The sequence below is a fragment of the Aquarana catesbeiana genome, linkage group LG02, assembly GCF_042186555.1.
Source record: "Aquarana catesbeiana isolate 2022-GZ linkage group LG02, ASM4218655v1, whole genome shotgun sequence".
NCBI lineage: Eukaryota > Metazoa > Chordata > Amphibia > Anura > Ranidae > Aquarana > Aquarana catesbeiana.
The window spans coordinates 801,560,488-801,579,215 of record NC_133325.1 but is presented as its reverse complement, the minus strand read 5'-3'; the positions used below and the strand labels follow the sequence as shown (position 1 = coordinate 801,579,215).

At 46.5% G+C, this 18,728-nt stretch overlaps 1 protein-coding gene across 3 annotated transcripts in view; it reads right to left on the bottom strand.

Annotated features, from left to right (window-relative positions):
• Positions 1–999: 999 nt before the first annotated feature.
• The window catches only part of LOC141129483 (CD276 antigen-like), a 493,387-nt gene continuing 475,658 nt past the window's right edge, over positions 1,000–18,728 (bottom strand). For all 3 annotated transcript variants that reach the window (XM_073617540.1, XM_073617539.1, XM_073617538.1), the window contains exon 9: positions 1,000–2,802. In XM_073617540.1, the coding sequence (XP_073473641.1) occupies positions 2,759–2,802 (44 nt within the window). In that variant the 3' untranslated portion in view covers positions 1,000–2,758. The remainder of the gene's footprint in view (positions 2,803–18,728) is intronic.

The window sequence follows — 18,728 nt, the reverse complement described above, 5'->3', positions numbered from 1 at the left end:
TTGTCCCAGTCACACTATTCAAAAAAAGACTTTAAAGTACATCTATCAAGCTGAGGATTACACAGAGTGATTCTTGTTTGAGGTACTGGAAGTAAAATGGCATTAATCTAACAGTTTTGCAGCGGAAGCTTGTGCAGGAGAGGCAATGTTCTGCAGGAGTTGGTGCACAGGAGAAGGAGCAACAGTCTGCAGAGGAAATAGACTGTAAATGTTAGAGGTGCAACTGCATCATATTCAAGGTCAAAGTTGCTGATTCATGTATTACCAAAGTGATGACAATACACTAAGTACCATGGGCATCCCATATCTTCCCTCATCACAACCAAGTTGTATCCCGCAATAAACGTAACAAAACTACGCAAATGACTGCTCGTTGTCTTAAATGATAGATGGGGGTCTGGCAGCAGGGTGATTGGCGGTTTGCTAGTAACCAAGTGGTAACCATACCACTACACTTATAAAGTGCAACAGAGAAAACGTCTAAAATTTGAATTGTTTTTTTTTTTTAATCTTAAAGCGGGGGGTCCACCTATCTATCGTTTTTTTTTTTTGGAGTTCATTCACAAACTTTTCTTCTCATGATTATCTACTCACATGTTCTGTGTAATAAGTCCGCCCGTGTCCGATTTCATTGTAAAGAATAACTTATAAAATTCACTGAAGGCGGTTTCCATCTTCATTGTGGGCATTTGAAGCCCACAAGCATGTATTTCCTGGATGAGGTGAATGCTGTGCTCCCAGCATTCACCGAGATGTTGTGATGACGCTGTTGCACAATGCATGCTGGGAAGCCTGAAAATAGCTCCCAGGGGACTGTGGGAGGTCTGGGAGAGGATAGAAACACGCCTACTCCCATGGGAGGAAAACCAGGAAGTGCTAAGAAGATTAGAAAAAAAAAGGTAATTACGGCGATTTAAATTTTTTTACAGAGCATGTCAGCATCTAGGCAAGGAAGAGAATGTATAGAGATAATGTTCAAAATTTGGGTGGAACCCCGCTTTAATGCAATCTGTTTTTGGGTAGTAGAACAATTTGTCTACAATACAATGGATTTACAAATATATCTAGATGGTTCCTGATGGTGGGACTGGCTTGGTTGGACACCTCAGACAGAGCCATTACAGTGGCAAGCGTTAGCGGTGGAATGCCAACAATTCTGTGCTCTGCAACACAGGACCAATCACATCTGCCCCTACTTGTGTGGGGAGGATAGGCAAGACTGGGGGCTTTTGAGACCCTGCAAAAACTGTCAACCAGATTGGTCAGGGAGACTTTAGTTCACTACCACAGTATGAACAGAAGAGATTACTAATTTCACAATATCGGTACTGCAATGGGGGTTATCTACTAATACTTGGAGAGTGATCTGGTGCAGTTCCGCATTGAAACCAATCAGCTTCCAGGTTTTATTGTCAAAGCTTAATTGAACAAGCTGATTGGCTACCATGCACAGCAGCACCAGATTCTGAGTGCTCCAGTTTTAGTAAATCTCCCACAATGTGTCACCTGAAATAAGTAGATGGAATTAAACCTGATTGCCTGCAGGGGACGTATAGCTTTTTTAGCTTTTAAAAGTGATCAACTGAGTGCACTAAATCCTATCAATGTGCTTCTATGTTAAAACATTATACAAAGGAGATTGGCTGGAGGTAGACAGTAATACAAACTAGAAATGAAACCTCAATGTAGAAAAGTGAAAATCAATTCATTTCAATAGCCTCAAGGTACAATATTAAAAAGGAACTGCAGTCCCTGTGCTAAATGGTGCTTCAGCACCTCCTCAACTGCGCCATCTTTTCCCAGGTCCCAAATGCTGGGCAGAGCCCTTCAGTGCAACGTCATTCTCACCAAGGTAAAAGTAAAAAAAATATCATCTAAAATATGTATAGATCCAATTGAAGAGGAAGAGGGCTGAAGCCCAGTGCAAACAGATAATTTTTTTGGGCTGAAGGTTCAGTCTTCTAGTTGTTTTCCTAATACCTGCAAACATATGGAAGCTCTAAAGTGTGCACATATGGCTGTTTTAGGTAGACTCATCTTCTTTTAGAAATCCAGAAAAAACTTCCAGAAGCTACTATCTGCCCTATGCAGAGAATGGAGGTCATGTGACTAAAGGATGGACAAGACTTGAGCAGGCTACCACGACACACTTCACAGATCACAGGAGGAGGCGAATTCATCAGGAAGGTTGTCACAGTGCAGGAGGACTCCTCAGGAGGATGGTCACAGAGCAGGAGGGGTCATCAGGAGGATGGTCACAGTGCAGGAGGGGTCCTCAGGAGGATGGTCACAGTGCAGCAGGGGTCCTCAGGAGGATGGTCACAGTGCAGGAGGGGTCCTCAGGAGGATGGTCACAGTCCAGGAGGGGTCATCAGGAGGATGGTCACAGTGCAGGAGGGGTCCTCAGGAGGATGGTCACAGTGCAGGAGGGGTCCTCAGGAGGATGGTCACAGTGCAGGAGGGGTCCTCAGGAGGATGGTCACAGTGCAGGAGGGGTCCTCAGGAGGATGGTCACAGTGCAGGAGGGGTCATCAGGAGGATGGTCACAGTGCAGGAGGGGTCCTCAGGAGGATGGTCACAGTGCAGGAGGGTTCATCAGGAGGGTGGTCACAGTGCAGGAGGGTTCATCAGGAGGATGGTCACAGAGCAGGAGGGGTCCTCAGGAGGGTGGTCACAGAGGAGGAGAATTTATCAGGAGGGTGGTCACAGAGCAGGAGGGGTCATCTGGAGGATGATTTTCTTTTTATGTGGCCGTTTCTTACTCTGGAAGTTTTGTTTCAGGGACACTGACCGTTTTCCCATCTGTAAAACAAAACATTATGGTAAATGTCTCATCTTCATCCAACCATTCTCTATAACTGAGCTTTAATAAAACATATATGAATATTGTAAGCCCTCCAAATCCAACACATTCTGCAAGACCAGATGACATTCCTTCCTTTTTACTACCATGAACTTGGAGCTTATTCATAGAGCTCCGGTGACCTCACTCTCTGACTTCCAGGCAAAATGTGAAGGAACTTATGAGAACATCTTTGTTTGTGACGGAGGTGTGGGTGAAACAGAACACACATGGAGAGTAAGAGGGATTTTAGGGCCCCTGTCCAAGGGGTTCTTTATTTTGGGGAGTTAAAAAACAAGGAGTCAGATAAGGGAAGGCCACAGGGCAATAATTCTAACACCTTGAGGGACATGCACAATATAACAGGGTGGCAATAGGGCACATCTAGGAATAAGTCCAGAGGCACAGGGCGTCAATCTAGTACAACAGAGACTTAGTTCAGAATTACAGGGCACAATCTGGGCACACAGAGTAGCAGGTTACAAACCAGTGCCTGACTTCTCCTACAGATTGGTAGATTTCACATCTGCAACATCTCTAAAATTTGCCCCTTTTTAACTAATGAAACCACCAAGCTCCTCAATCACTCCCTTGTTGTCGCTCGCCTTTACTATTGCACCTGTCTTCTCATAGGTCTACCTCTCCATAGGCTATCTCCTCTTCAATCTATCATGAATGCTGCTGCTAGACTCATCCACCTCACCAACCACTCAGTGTCTGCCACCCCTCTCCGTCAATCCCTCCACTGGCTCCCAATTGCCCAGCAAATCAAATTCAAAATACTACAACATACAAAGCCATTCACAACTCTGCCACGAGCTACATCACCAATCTTGTCTCCAAATATCACCCAAACCGTCCTCTCCGCTCCTCTAAAGACCTCCTATACTCAAGCGCTCTTGTCTCCTCCTCTCATGCCTGTCTCCAGGATTTCTCCAGAGCCTCTCCCATCCTCTGGAACTCTCTACCTCAATCTGTACGTCTATCTCATACTCCATCTGCCTTCAAGCAACCCCTGAAAACTCATCTCTTCAGGGAAGCCTATCACACCTCCAACTAATCTTTTATCACTTCCATCAGCTCATCCCCCAGAGTTACAACCTTTTGTACCACCTGCCCCACCCTATTAAATTGTAAGATCTTCTGAGCAGGGCCCTCGTAACCCTTTTGTATTTTATTGTATTGTAACTGTACTGTACTGTACTTTGCGCCATTTGCATGTAGGTGGGGTGCAGTGCGGTGCGGCGGCAATAACACACAGCTCAAGTGCGCTGAAAGAAATTGAATTGGAATAATACAAAGACAGTTCACAGTAAACCTGGTGGGAAGGCAACCCAACTGGGAACACTCACAGGTCCATCAGCAAGTAGAGAACCGGTCTCAGCCAAACTGACAGCGCCTGATAGGAGGGGCAGAATGCTGCCTGGCCGTCTTGCCCCCAAATGGGAAGATGTCCAGAGAAGTTGCAAATCCCTCCTCATCAGGAACCTTTCCTTGTCGCTAGTTGTGTCTCTACCAGGTGGGGTACCAGTGCCCAACCTGGGAGTCAGGGCCTTAAATAGGCTCTGCCAGACACAAGATGGCTGCTAGAGTCACATGGGTTGGCAGCATCCAACTGGATAGCTTCCCCAGTGACCCAGGAAACCATAGAGGAACTGTGTTCCTCTTGAATTCATCTCCAACTGCAGTACCACTGCAGACGAGCGCCACCTACAGTGGAGAAGGTAGACTGCACCTGCCTACATGCCCAGTAAGGAAGTATGATATATTTTCTTTGGATAAATTATGCAAGTATTTATAGTAGTACCAAATTCTAAGCATTATCTGCATCACAATAAAAAATGCAAAAAAGTACTGTTCTATGCTCCTCATCCCCAACTTACCCGGGGTCCCTTGTCACCACAATTGGCCCCAAGACAACCGATGCTGGAACCTCCTCTGATCTTCCAGGAGGGTACTGATGACAGCGGAGTGACAGGCTCCTGTGTCCATCAGTCAGATTACTAGGAGAAGGTGGGGTGGGGGAGCAGGGCATGGCTCGCTGGTTGCTGTGTTTGTCTATGGATGCACACAACAGCTGGGAACCCGCAACTCGCTAGCTAATGGAGACACCTACAAACAGACGGGGGTGCCAGCAGCTTGGGGACCGAACGCAGGAGATCAAAAGAAGTAATATGAAATAAAGGAAGAATCATATATTGTAAGTGTGGACCTCCTCTTCTAAAAATAAATAAAATAAATATGGATGTAATATCACTCTAAACACTTTTCTCCCGGGGAAATTTTTTACATTTTTCCCACACATTAAAATCTGCTAGAAAATACTTTAAATTGGTATTAAACCCCAAACTAGAAGATTTTATATATTGCAGCTTACTGATCAGTAGATGTGGCGGTTGCATTCATTTACTTTTTTTTGTTTTAGGCTGACCCCGTTTTCACCTGGTGATCTGGCCAGTAACACAGCTCCTGTATTAGAGCGCCCCACTCTGGATGAAGGAGGACAGGCAGAACCTTTGGACGTTGTTAGTCGGGGGGGGGGGGAGTGGAGTATTACATGTATTGGCAGATTTAGATACACTAACAAACTGAAGCCAAACTCCAGCTCACATTTTATAATCAGTTACAGCAAAAAGTTTTTTGCTTTTGGGAAAATTTACATATATGTATATGGATAGATTTTTAGCCTTGGACAAATCACTATTTTAAGCACCACATCCCTTAAATTGAATAGGTACAAGAGGATTTGTGGGATTTTTGTGGGATTTTTAAGGAGCATACAGGGTCTCTCCGCGCTCTCCAGACGAAAGTCCGAGCCTTGGAATATAAGGCTGACGACGCTGAAAATAGGAACAGAAGGAATAACCTCCGGATCGTTGGCATGCCTGAAGGTGTGGAGGGAAAAAACCCCACGATGTTAGAAGAGCTACTAAGAGGCCTGCTGCCAGCGGCGCAGTTCTCACCATACTTCACAATGGAACGTGCCCACCGTATCCCTGTGGTCCCGGGGCCGACTGGATCCAACCCCCGCACCCTGATCTTTAGGATGCTCAATTTTAAGGACCAGGATGAGATCCTCCGGGCAGCTCGCAGGTCGGGTGAGTTAAAGTATCACAATGCAACTCTAATGTTCTTTCCTGACTATTCACTTGAGACTCAAAAAGTGCACAGATCCTTTGATCAGATCAAAGTGGGGCTGCGGGCACAGAACATTAAATATAGTGTTCTTTTTCCTGCCAAGCTGAGGGTCCAGGATGGAGAGACTGTTAAGTTCTTCACTACGCCCCGGGATGCCGCAGCCTGGCTAGAGTCATTGCCTCCTCTCCGTTAAGAACTGGCTGCCCACCTTTCCTTTTTCAGACACTTGGTTTTCCTACTTGTTCGTAGGGCTGGGAGATTTTCTGAAAAAAAAATCTGAGATTTTCTTTAAAAAAACTCGATTCACGATTCGAATCAAGTTTTGTTTTTTTTTTTTCACCACGCCGGTTCTGAGGAGCTGTGGGCAGGAGTTTTTAGGCGAGGCCGCGGCTTCGGCCTAGTCCGCGGAGTCCGGGATCCTGGATTAGGCCGAAGCCACGGACTAGGTCGAAGCCGCAGCCTCACCTAAAAACTCCTGCCCGCAGCTCCTCAGGACCGGCGCGGTGAAAAAGAAAAAAACTAAAAAAATCGATTTGCTTACATTTTGAATCCATTTGACCTCTCAACTCGATTCAAGATTTAAATCCATTTTTTCCCCAGCCCTACTTGTTCGTATTGCTAACTGTACAACTTGCTGTGACACGTTTGGGCGCATCGTCCCAGCTACACAGAAGACGCAACTGAACCTGCTTGCCCTGTGCCATAATAAGCCCCAGGCTCCATGTGGAACCATCTTGGTTACTCCCTTCCCCCTCTCATGCTCTCACACTGGATCATAGTCAATGGCTCGGTTCTTTCATCGTACTCTGCCTGGGAGGGGTTGGGCTGGCAGCAGTCCGTATAGGTGCCTGCTTTTGAGTCTACTTTACTGGTGGTATGGGGGTCAAGTCATCTATGCAGTACCATCCGACTTGATCGTCGCGCATAGCGACGGAGCATTAAAAGATTGAACCTGATAGTGGACCGGCACCTATTATCGAACACATACTACTGCCCGGCATCTTGCCACACCGTTTATTCTCACTCACAGGTGGGAGACACTGCGGTCTATTGACACTCTACTACCTGTGGAGGATGGCGGTGGGTCTTCCAGCTCATTGGCTATTCCCTAACATGAGTAACTAAGTTCTCCATGGAGCTGGGGATCCCAGGTTGGAGCCGCTAGGACTTGCACGTGTTGCCAGGAGTTGTGGTATTTTTCCAGGTTATGATTCAAGTGCTAGAGATCGGAACACTGGGAATCTGCCTCTGTGAAACAGGACAAGATTATGGTTCTAGTTCTGAAATCACAGTCACAAGCTTACTCTACAGACAGTTATACTTACCTGAGTTACAAGTGCATGTTATACAATTCAAAGGTTAAATTAGTAACCAAGTTATGTACCCCTGGGGTCACCTAGGAGAATGACTATGCAATTTGAACCAACACCTCTGTTGTTGGGGATGTATAGAGAAGAAAACAACAGGAAAAATATGGAACTTTTGGAACAAACGCGCTTTCTGGAATTTTACGCGAACAGATATATAACAAACTATTCATCACATTTATGGTAGACATAATAATTTTTTCCTTATTAGTTGATGTAGTAGTATCAACTCCTAGTGAATAACTTATACCAATCTGACCATGGTTTCCAGCTTTGGCTAGCCTCACGGAACTTGCCTTGCGTGGAAGCAAACAGCAACTCATATGTGGCATGCCTGTGGGTAGTCGTTACTACTTCTTGGATAGGTGGAGCTACTGGATCTTTCCAGTGTCGTGCTAACACCAGTCTTGCACTTAGTAGGACATGGGTGGGTACTATTCTAAGCTCTATTGGAAGTGATTCTATGTTTAGTGACAGGAGTGCCATACCTAGTGATAAAGTTGTTTTCATTTTTAAGATTTTTGTGAGCAATTGAAACACTGCTGTCCAGTATTTAGTTATAGCTGGGGAAGACCATAATATATGGTATAGTGTCCCAACCTCCCCGCAGTTCCTCCAGCATAGTGAAGAAGAGTGTGAGATAAATTTTGCAATTCTGTATGGGGTCAAGTACCATCTAAGTAAGATTTTTTGGGTTAATTCCCATAGGTTCAAGCTTTTGGTTGCCACATATGTTTCTCTGAGGGCCTTTTGCCATTGGTCAGATGTATAATTAGACCCTATCTCATTTTCCCATGCTATTATGTTGGATGTTTTAGTAAATGCTTCTTTGTTGTTGAGCATTTTGTAGAACAAGCCCCTCCGCCTGACAAGCCCCTCCCCGATCAGTGAGCAGAGAGGGACCTGTCATCCGCCGGCTCAGCGGAGATCAACGGACAGATCTCCCGCTGAGCCGGCGGACCGAGGCGGGATCCGTGGAAGCGGAGTCCGCCTCGTGTGAAAGGGGCCTTAAACATTTGCAACGTTTGGTGTACCAAAGCCAGGGATTTTTCTACATCCATGAGCATTAAGATAACATCATCAGTGAACAGGCTGATGATGTGTGATGAGTTGTGAGTTGTAAACCCTGTTATTTGGGTGTGGCTATGAATGTGACACGCCAGGGGGTCAATCAGCAGATTAAATATCAATGGAGATAATGGGCATCCCTGACGTGTCCCATTCGTGATATTAAATGGCGTTGAGAGGACTCCTGAAGTATACACCTGGGCTGTAGGGCTAGTGTATAGGGCCATGATGATTGAAAATATATGGCCTGTGAAGCCAAAAGAATTTAGTACTTTAGCCAGATATCCCCAGTGTATGCGATCGAACGCGTTCTCCGCATCCAAAGCTAGGAGCAGAGAAGGGGTTCCCCCCATTTTAGCGCTGTGGGTAATGTTGATAAGGCGTCTAGTGGCATCCGAGGTCTGACGACCTTTGGTGAACCCAGATAGATCAGGGTGTATAAAATCAGGGAGGATGTCTGTTAAACGTAGGGCGATAAGTTTTGTATATAACTTCAAATCATTATTAAGAAGTGAAATAGGCCTGAAATTTTGTGGGGTGGATGAGTCTTTCCCTGGCTTGGGTAATGTTATAATTAACACCTTAAGCATTTCTGAGGGGAAAGAGGAAGAGGCAGCAGCATCATTATACAAGCAGACCAAATGAGGTATAAGGGTCTGTTGGAAAGATTTGTAGTATTCCCCTATGAACCCATCAGGGACCGGGGATTTATTGGGCGGTAGCGAAGCGATAGCTGCGTTCTCTTCCAGAAGACTGAAGGGTGAGTTTAGTTGTTGTAGTTGGTCTGTTGTGAGCTGGGGGAGGGATAGCTTGGCTAGAAATTTTGTTATCATTTCAGGATCAGGTTGGTGAGTGAAGCGGTCTTTCTCTAGATTGTATGGGGATCCATAGTAGTTACTGAAAGCATCCGCACTGTCTTTAGGGTGGTAATGTTTATCTTTAGAGATAGGATGTACTATGTAAGGGATTCTAGCTTTAAATCTGCAGCCACTTAGGCGTTGGGCTAGGGTGTTCCCCGCTTAATTGTCATGGGCATAATAAGTCATTTTTAATCGTCTGGAAATCTTCTCAAAGTTCTCCAAAAGACAAATTGTGAGGTCGTATCTAATCTGCGATAATCTATGGGAGACAGATGGTGAAGGGTCCTGTTTATTTAAGATTTCTAATTCACGGATGCTGGCAGTAAGTTCTTTTATGCATTTTTGCCTCTGCCTCTTTACCCCTGCACCCAATTTGATAAAAATGCCTCGCATGAACGCTTTGTGGGCGTTCCACAGGACAAAATAGTCATTCACAGAGTTCACAGCAAAATAATCGTTTAGATGACTTTCTAGGATTTTCCTGGTATCTTCTCTCTGCAGGAGAAGTGGGTTGGCTCTCCATATCGGGTTAGCACCAGAGGATAAATGTCACAGACCTAGCCGGGACAGAGGCTGTTGGAGAGGACTGTATGCAAGCCTGTTGCCTTTTGATTATGGGCCCTGGATTTTCAATGGATTCATTCTGTTGGGACACATCCTGTGAGGAGATGCTGGTGTCATCAACCTGTGTTTATGTTAATTGAATGAGCTAATGACATTGTCCTCTATACAATGTAGGAGACGGGACGACTGCTATTGTGTTAATTAACTGTATGAAGCTCGGTGACCACAAGTCTGGGCGAAAGGTCATGTCTCAGTCACCTAGGCTGTATAAAGGATTAGATAATTAGCTCATGTTAATTAAGTTACAGTTGTATTGTTAGAGGAGGTTCCAACGGCATATAAAGTCTTGTAACTTTGATTCATGATAAACAGTCCATGTTAGCAGTGAAGCAAGTGTCGCCTTGTTTTCTGCTCAGAGAGGTTGGAATATCTGATATCTGTATACAGACTGGGAGGAAGTGGTATATGACGGAAGCACTCAAGTGGAGTGTGGGACGTTCCGTGACATTGGTGGCAAGCAGCGGGAAAGCTTCCTACAGACTGGGACATCCAAACTTCCATCTGGATCCAAGGTCCAGATAGCAGGGGAGGAGAGGAGAGGTACAGATAACAGCCGCCATGGATGAGGAATTCAGAAGGAGGCTGCGAGAGATGCAGATACAGCACAGAGGACCAGTATCGGAGCAGGTCCTGCTGGGATGGTGTGATTCTATTCGCTGCAAACTCTGGAAGGAAGCGCTAGCCCGTGAGCAGCGACACCAGGGAAAAATTCTCCCCTCCATCGAGGAAAGGTACTGGTCGCAGTACGGACTGCGGGTGCGTTTTTTGGGAGAAAAACCACACAAGAAGCAGACAGCTGAATTAAGCAGGCTGGTCTGGGCAGAGATAAAGCTGGATGAGAGCTACAGAGCCCTCCGGTGGCATATATCTCAAGCATGTCCCTGGATAGCGGATGAAAGCCCAACGGAAGGCTTAAGCTACGGCGGCTTGGGACTGTTGTTTGTGAAGCTGACAGGGGACCCTAACTTTGGGAGTGATTTGGGGTGGCGGGTGGACGAAATCATGGATTTCAGAGAAGGGCTACTGAACATTTCGGAAGTGCACTGGGCACTGGAAGATTTGGAGTTTCTGGCCGTTCAGGAATGGGAGCTAGGGATCGCCTACAGACGGCTGCTAGACATTGCTCAGTGCCAGGGCTGGGCTCCCTTTGCCTGGGACTATCAGGAAATACCAGCTGACAACCCTGAAATCCTGGCTGAAGAGTCAGCAATGTGGCAGAGCAATAGTGTGCTTTGCCAACCTGCCCCCGCAGCTATGGAGGCGGAGGTCTTATGGCGGATGCAGCAAGTGCTGACTGACCTTGATGATCCTGTTTCTGCATGGGATGATCTTGGATGGAGGAATGTGCCTGTCCAGCAGCATGCCAGAGAATCTGCAGTGGAAAATCTGGAGATTGCCATCCCCAAACCTGAAGTGCTGACAACCGGGCAGAGCTCTGCTAACCTCTGCCCAGCACTGATGGCATCTTCTGGATTCCATGGACAGGAGATGGTGAACCTCCATCCCCAGATACCAGTTGCAGAGACGGGGGATTTAATAGACTTTTCTGCTGAGGAAGAACAACCTGATGAGCCTCCAGCAGAAGAGCTGCTATCAGGGCCAAAGTTCACTGTGTTCTGCCCAGCACCAACAGTGGCTTCGGCCTTCTTGAGAGAAGAGGTAGTCGGCCTTTCTCCCACAACACTGACAGGGACATGTGATTTTCTGCCAGCAGCATCTATGGAGTTAAAACAAACTTCTCCAGCTGAAGATCTGGTAACTGAACAGAGGGTCCAAGACCTCTGTCCCACACTTTTACCAATTCCAGAGACTGGGGATTTAATAGACGTTTCTGTAGAGGAGGAACCACCTGGCAAACCCCCAGCAGAAGTGCTGGCAACCGGACAGAGGGTCCAAGACCTCTGCCCCACACCTGCAGCAATTGTGGAGGCTCAGGCTGAGAAGATGGCAATCACTTCCCAGCAGCAGATACAGGGGGAGAAGGGAGAGGAGGTGTGTGTTGTCCCTCCCCAACAGTTGGCCAGGGTGGAGGAAGTGGGCTTTCCTCCCCAGCAAAGATCCGTGTACCTGGGAGACAGTACCATCGACATGTCATCCCAGCAGCCAGGTGAGGGAATGGAAAAGGAAGCAGCCGGCTCACCTCCCCAATGGCAGCTACACAGTTTGGGAGTGGAGGAAGCCAGCCTCCTGCCCCAACAGTTAGCCGGAGCAGAGGATGCGGAGTCCCCAGCAGAAGTGCTGGCAACAGGGCAGAGTGCTACCAACCTCTGCCCAGCACCGGCAACAACTACAGAGTTCCAGGGAGGCGGGGCAGTTGGCCTCCCTCTCCAACAGTTAGCCGGAACAGATGGTGTGGGGTTTCCAGCAGAAGGGCTGGCAACAGGGCCGAGGACTGCTGGACTCTGCCCTCAACTAACAGAGGATGGATTTCCTGTGAAGGTGGATGGGACTTCAGTCTCCACCTGTATACCCCAGGGATGCTGGGCAGTGGGCCCCGATCCCCAACAGCATAACAGAGTGAGCCCAGACACCCTGTCTTCTCTCCAGCGGCAGAAAGGATTCCAGGGAGAAGAGCCAGTCCAGGCCTCTCCCCAGCGGCAGATATGTTCTCTGAGAGAGGCAGAGGTTGGCTGGGTGAGTAATACTCTGTTTGGAACAATTTGTTTGGGGTACTGTGTGGGTACAGGCAGTAGAGGACTGGAACTATGGACTAACTTCGGAGTCAACCCGTCTGGGGTCTCCTCCTGTGTTAGTCTCCTGCCGAAAGGGGAGAAATGTCACAGACCTAGCCGGGACAGAGGCTGTTGGAGAGGACTGTATGCAAGCCTGTTGCCTTTTGATTATGGGCCCTGGATTTTCAATGGATTCATTCTGTTGGGACACATCCTGTGAGGAGATGCTGGTGTCATCAACCTGTGTTTATGTTAATTGAATGAGCTAATGACATTGTCCTCTATACAATGTAGGAGACGAGACGACTGCTATTGTGTTAATTAACTGTATGAAGCTCGGTGACCACAAGCTCGGGGCGAAATGTCATGTCTCAGTCACCTAGGCTGTATAAAGGATTAGATCATTAGCTCATGTTAATTAAGTTACAGTTGTATTGTTAGAGGAGGTTCCAACGGCATATAAAGTCTTGTAACTTTGATTCATGATAAACAGTCCATGTTAGCAGTGAAGCAAGTGTCGCCTTGTTTTCTGCTCAGAGAGGTTGGAATATCTGATATCTGTATACAGACTGGGAGGAAGTGGTATATGACGGAAGCACTCAAGCGGAGTGTGGGACGTTCCGTGACAGATGACTTTCTATGATTTTCCTGGTATCTTCTCTCTGCAGGAGAAGTGGGTTGGCTCTCCATATCAAGTTAGCACCAGAGGATAAGGAGTCTTGTATGGTAAGAGTCACTGACGCGTGGTCTGACCAGGTTATTGTGTTAATCATCATTTTTGTTGTTCTTGATAAGAGACCTTTGTCCACAAGAAAAAGATCTATGCGGGAGTAAGATCGGTGGGGTGTAGAAAAAAGGTGAAGTCTCTTTCCCCCGCATGGAGGCATCGACCTGCGTCATATAAGTTGTGTTGATGCATTGTATTGAAAAGAGAAGGGCCTGTACGAGTAGATGTGGTGGTTGAGTCCATGGCTTTATCTGGGGCAAGGTTAAAATCTCTGCAAATCAATAAGGTCCATCTCTTGTGCAGCTCTATCTTCTTTAGCAATTTGTTAAGAAATTTAATTTGATGAGATATTGGCAATCGTATATGTGGTGGAGTTGATATCGCAGACCAAGATTAGGTATCTGCCCCTAGGGTCTTTGATTTTCTCGTGGAGCTGAAATGAAACAGTGTCTCTGATTGCTGTGAGGCCCTTTTCTTTGACTCTGCATTAGCAGTGAAGACATATGGGTAGCTCTTGTGTGAGCATTTGGGCTGTGCCTCGGCACAAAAGTGCGTTTCCTGTGCACACAGGACATCACTCTTGAATTGTAGGGCTTTGGTCCATAGTGATTTGCGCTTAGCTGGGTGGTTGAGGTCTTTTGCATCAATAGATAAAAATGTCACCCCCATGTGGACGGATTAGACCCCTTTCACACTGGGTCATTTTGCAGGCGCTATTGCGCTAAAAATAGGGCCTGCAAACCAACCTGAAACAGCTGCTGCTGTGTCCCCAGTGTGAAAGCCCCGAGGGCATTCACACTGGAGCGGTGCGCTGGCAGGAAGGTAAAAGAAGTCCTGCTAGCAGCATCTTTGGAGCGGTGAAGGAGCGGTGTGTATACCGCTCCTGCCCATTGATGGGGCACCGCGACTATACCGCTGGTAAAGCGCTTCTGCAGAGGCACTTTGCGGTGGTTTTTAACCCTTTCTCGGCCACTAGCGGGGGGTAAAACCGCCCCACTAGCGGGCGAATAATGCCGCTAAAAAGACGGTAAAGCACAGCTAAAAATAGCGGCACTTTAGCGCCAACGCACCACCCACCCCAGTGGGAAAGGGGCCTTAGGGATAAGATAAAGCTGCTCCTTTTAAGGGGAGCTGATTTCTGAGGGAAGTGTTCCCCCCAGTGGCCAAAGTGAGAATTGCTCTTATTGTGAAGAGAGTGCATAGAGGTTTTAATATTGGTACTCACGTTATGAAGCTCCACCGTGGATGGGTGTATGGAAAATTTGTTTGTACCTTGGTGGTGGCCTTGCACCCCTGCCGGCGTGTGGGTTGATCACGTGTACTGTCCTGTATGTGACACTTAGGATGTTTCAGTTTGTTAGTAGGAACATACTGTGATGAATAGGAAAAAAAAAACATTAAAAAGAAACGTAACAAAAAGAGTCAGAGTACATAGCTGGGGTTCAAATTCCTGAGAAAAACAAAACATTGTAAACCAAATGGGCTAACTGCCCGGGTCAATGTGGTATAACTGTTCACTGGGATGCAGCTTGCCGCTGCTCAATTGTAATTAGAGGGTCAAGCTCGTGGCAGAGATGGATACTCCCTTCTTTTGGGACTCATAGTTCCTCGGTATGCTTACCAGGTTCAGGCGTGTTTCTTGGAATTCTTTGCAGTGACCATTCTCCATTCTGTTTCCACTTGTGGTACTTTTTTAGGGAGCTTGGGATTGCTGTCTGGTTCAGGGACAATTCACCACTCCTTCAGCAGGGATAGGCCCTTCTCCAGCGATGTCACTATGTGTGTGTTCCCATCTTTAGTGATGGTGATGTTTGTCTGGTACCCCCACCTGTAATTTATCTTGTGGTTCCTGAGTGCTTTGGTTATAGTAGCCAAGCTTCTTTTTGTAGCGGGGACACATTTTTGATGCAACTTAATGTTAATGTTATATCTTATCCTCTGGCGCCATCTAGCGGCCAAAGTGCAAAAGGACTGAATCTTTATTTTCTTTTCGCTTTTCAAGTTGACCTGGAAGTTTTTGTTTGTATATATCTGGACATTAACTTGACCTGCCCACAATGCACAGTGACTCCCACAAATCTCAGGTGACAAAACTGCATCGTGGGAAGTCTATAAAATAGCTGGGAGCGGTCATCTTAGCTCTCTTGGAAACGCATGGCCAGCCTGGGAGGATCTGTGTGAGGTCTTCAGCACAGTGTGGCCTATCTCCACGGAACAGCGATCCGAGCAGCAGTATTGTGACATCCCAGAGTTGGACTGACAACAGGGCAAGACTGGGAAGGAGCCAGAGGAGCTTGTCGTAGTCATCTGGGAGTTCTGGAGCATTTTGAGGACAGGAGCGGAGCATCGCAGCAGTGCCGGCTGGAGGAAGAACCCTGCACATCAGTGCGGAGTCTCCTGACAGCATTGTCCTGGTTGGGTGAGAGGGCTGAGGCCCACAAGTTTCCTGATGCACTTTCATACATCAGTTTACACAAGACAGAGTTGCTGGGACCCGTAGTCCCACAAGCAAAGTCAAGAGGATTCAACACCAAGTCACCGCATCAAAGTTAGTTATAGCTCTGCTGCATCAGGACTTTGCTTTATATATCAGCTTACTTTGTTAAGGAATCATTAACCCTTGGATTACAAAATTACCTTGTTGCTAGCAGAAGAAAAGAAGACAAAGAAGGACTGTTAAGTAACACATAAGGCCTTGGGTTATTTTATTATATCAGGGGGTGTGATATTACCGGAGGGAGCTCCATAGTATTATACTTGATCAAAGTTAGTCATTTGATTTAGTACAGCTTTAAGCGAGCAGGTAATAGGACAGTGCTTAGAGTGAGATACACTCACTCTGACGGTATCCTATTTACTTTGTTATACCTCTCATATATTATTTCAGACATTATACACCTGTATTGTACCTTTGTAAAGTTTAGTTGTCTGTCAGACTATGTTGGTCTGACAGTACAACCATTGTAGTTTAACCCTTTTATACAACTACAGTAAATACGGTTATTATTTAAGTACAACTGTGTGAGTGTTTTACTCTACATCACCAGCCAAGAGGAGGGTAAGGAAACTACAGACAGGTATATTATATTGAGTATTGTGAACTTGCCTTTGTGATTTCTGTTTGACTGCACACTATTACACCACAGCTGTGTCAGGGGGACTGAGATATTCAAGGGGGGATAAAGCAGAGTACAGGCCCAAATAAATCAGCAGCTCCTTCGGGGGTCCGTGCTACATTTTTTTCAGAGTGTACTGTGACAGGTCCGCATAAAACTGTAGGTGTTGGTATTGAGGTGGGTTGTGCTCCTTTGTACGCATTGCCGCCATCAGTTGTTCCTTGGCGTGGTAGAAATGTAATCGCATAATTACATCCCTCGGGGAGGTAGGACGGTTTGGGGAGGCAATGGATCCTGTCTATAGTGACATCAAGCTCTGTTAAATCAGGAATGATTTCTGTGAATAGAGTAGTAGCATAGGCCTTCAGATCCCCCTGTTGGATGGATTCGGGAGTACCTCTGATTTTCAGATTATTCCGTCTGCTTCTGTCTTCCATATCCGCCATTTTTGCCTTGATACTCTCCATCTCATCCTCATGCTCATCATGGGCATCCACTAAATCATTAATAGTGGATGCAAATTCCCCCATTTTACATTCAATATGGTCCACCCTTGATTCCACCGCTTGTATGTCTTTATTGAAGTTTTACATGCAGAACATCATGTCAGCCTGTATTGTACTCCGCAGCAAGAGCAGCATGTCCTTCAGTACAGTGTCCATGACAAGCTGGTTTGTGGTAGGGAATTTCTCTATCCTGTCAGGTAGCTCCCTAGTGTCTTCCCTGGAATCTCCCTCATGCCCGATCACCGGACTGCATCCAGGGCCATCCTAAATCTGGCCTTAGCAGGGCTGGCAGATGGAGGTGTGTTTGGATAGGATTGGGGGCTCACAGGGGAACCGCTATTTTTGCTGCACGAGGTGGATGGGGTGGTGGAGTGTGTTTCGGGGTAGAGGATGAGCCAGTGCCATCCTTCCTACCTCCTTGCTGCCGATGGGTGAAGTACGGCTTCCTATTGTCCTTTCGTTTCCTGGACATTGCAATCCGGGTGTGGAGGGTGTCAGTCGCATTGTTGGGGTGTTCATTTGGCTCCCTGGGAAGCTGATTCATGCCACTGTGTGTCCTAGTATGCAGGAGCTCCGCTGTCGAGCAGCCATCACGGTCCATGGTTAGCCACCGACATTAGGGGTTTTAGTTGTTACATTGTTATATCTGGAGTTGCTTTCTTACCTTTGGAGTCCTGTTAGTTTGCATGTGCAATATGATTACACTGCCTTATCATATGATCTGATGCCTCACTTGATGAGAAATGTACGATGCCTTGATTTTACACCCCCTGGTGTCCAGCCGGGAAGGTGGGGGGACATGCGGATCACGGCCATTTATATATACCCAATAAATAATGGCTAACCTTTCTATCATCTCCTGGAACGTCCAGGGCCTAAATTCAGCCATAAAAAGATCATTGATCTTGAAGTATTTACAGAAATATAATCCCCATATATGTGTCCTCCAAGAGACCCACTTGATTGGTACACAGATACTTGGTCTCCGGCGGAGAGCATGGGCGGGAGCTCACTACCACGTAACCTATTCTAATTATGCCAGGGGGGTAAGCATTTTGATCCGTAGGTCCCTTCCACTACAGATATTGGATGTCCAAACAGATCCTGGGGGTAGATTTGTGATCATACATGCCCTAATATATAATAAGCGTCTTATTCTGGTGGGCCTATATCCCCCCCGCAAATGTACAATTGCTATATGATATTATGCAGACAGTGATGGGTTTCAACACTCAGGAAATCCTTATGCTTGGTGATTTTAACTTGGTGCCCTCACAGGACCTGGACAGACTACATGCAGTAGCTCGCCCCCCCACAGATTTACAAAACTGGGCAGATACGTTTACTCTCACAGACGTGTGGCGACACTTCCACCCTCCTGAAAGGGAGTACACATGTCACTCCACCTCCTGCCGGGCCCTTTCCCGCATAAATATATCTACAATGGGGTGTGGCGCTCCCTAATGGATTATATGGGATAAGCAGCTATATGGAGGAGGGGGTAAACTGCTGACTGAATTGGTGATTGCGTCCCTCCTATATCCTGATTAAGTGATAGTTGCAAACTAAATAAATACCCTATTGAAGGTTTAGAAATAACACCATTTAGTTGTGCCAAAATATAAGCTTCTCTATATGATAAGAGAAACCATAATAAAATAACGTGCACGTTACCATATAGTTGCTATTATTATTGGAAAAAGTGAAAACTAGAGAACTAATTAATAGTGGTGTGCCTTCAAAAAGAAAATAACATATAGCATTGTGGATTTGCACTGAACGAGACCATAAACTGCACTTCTGTATAT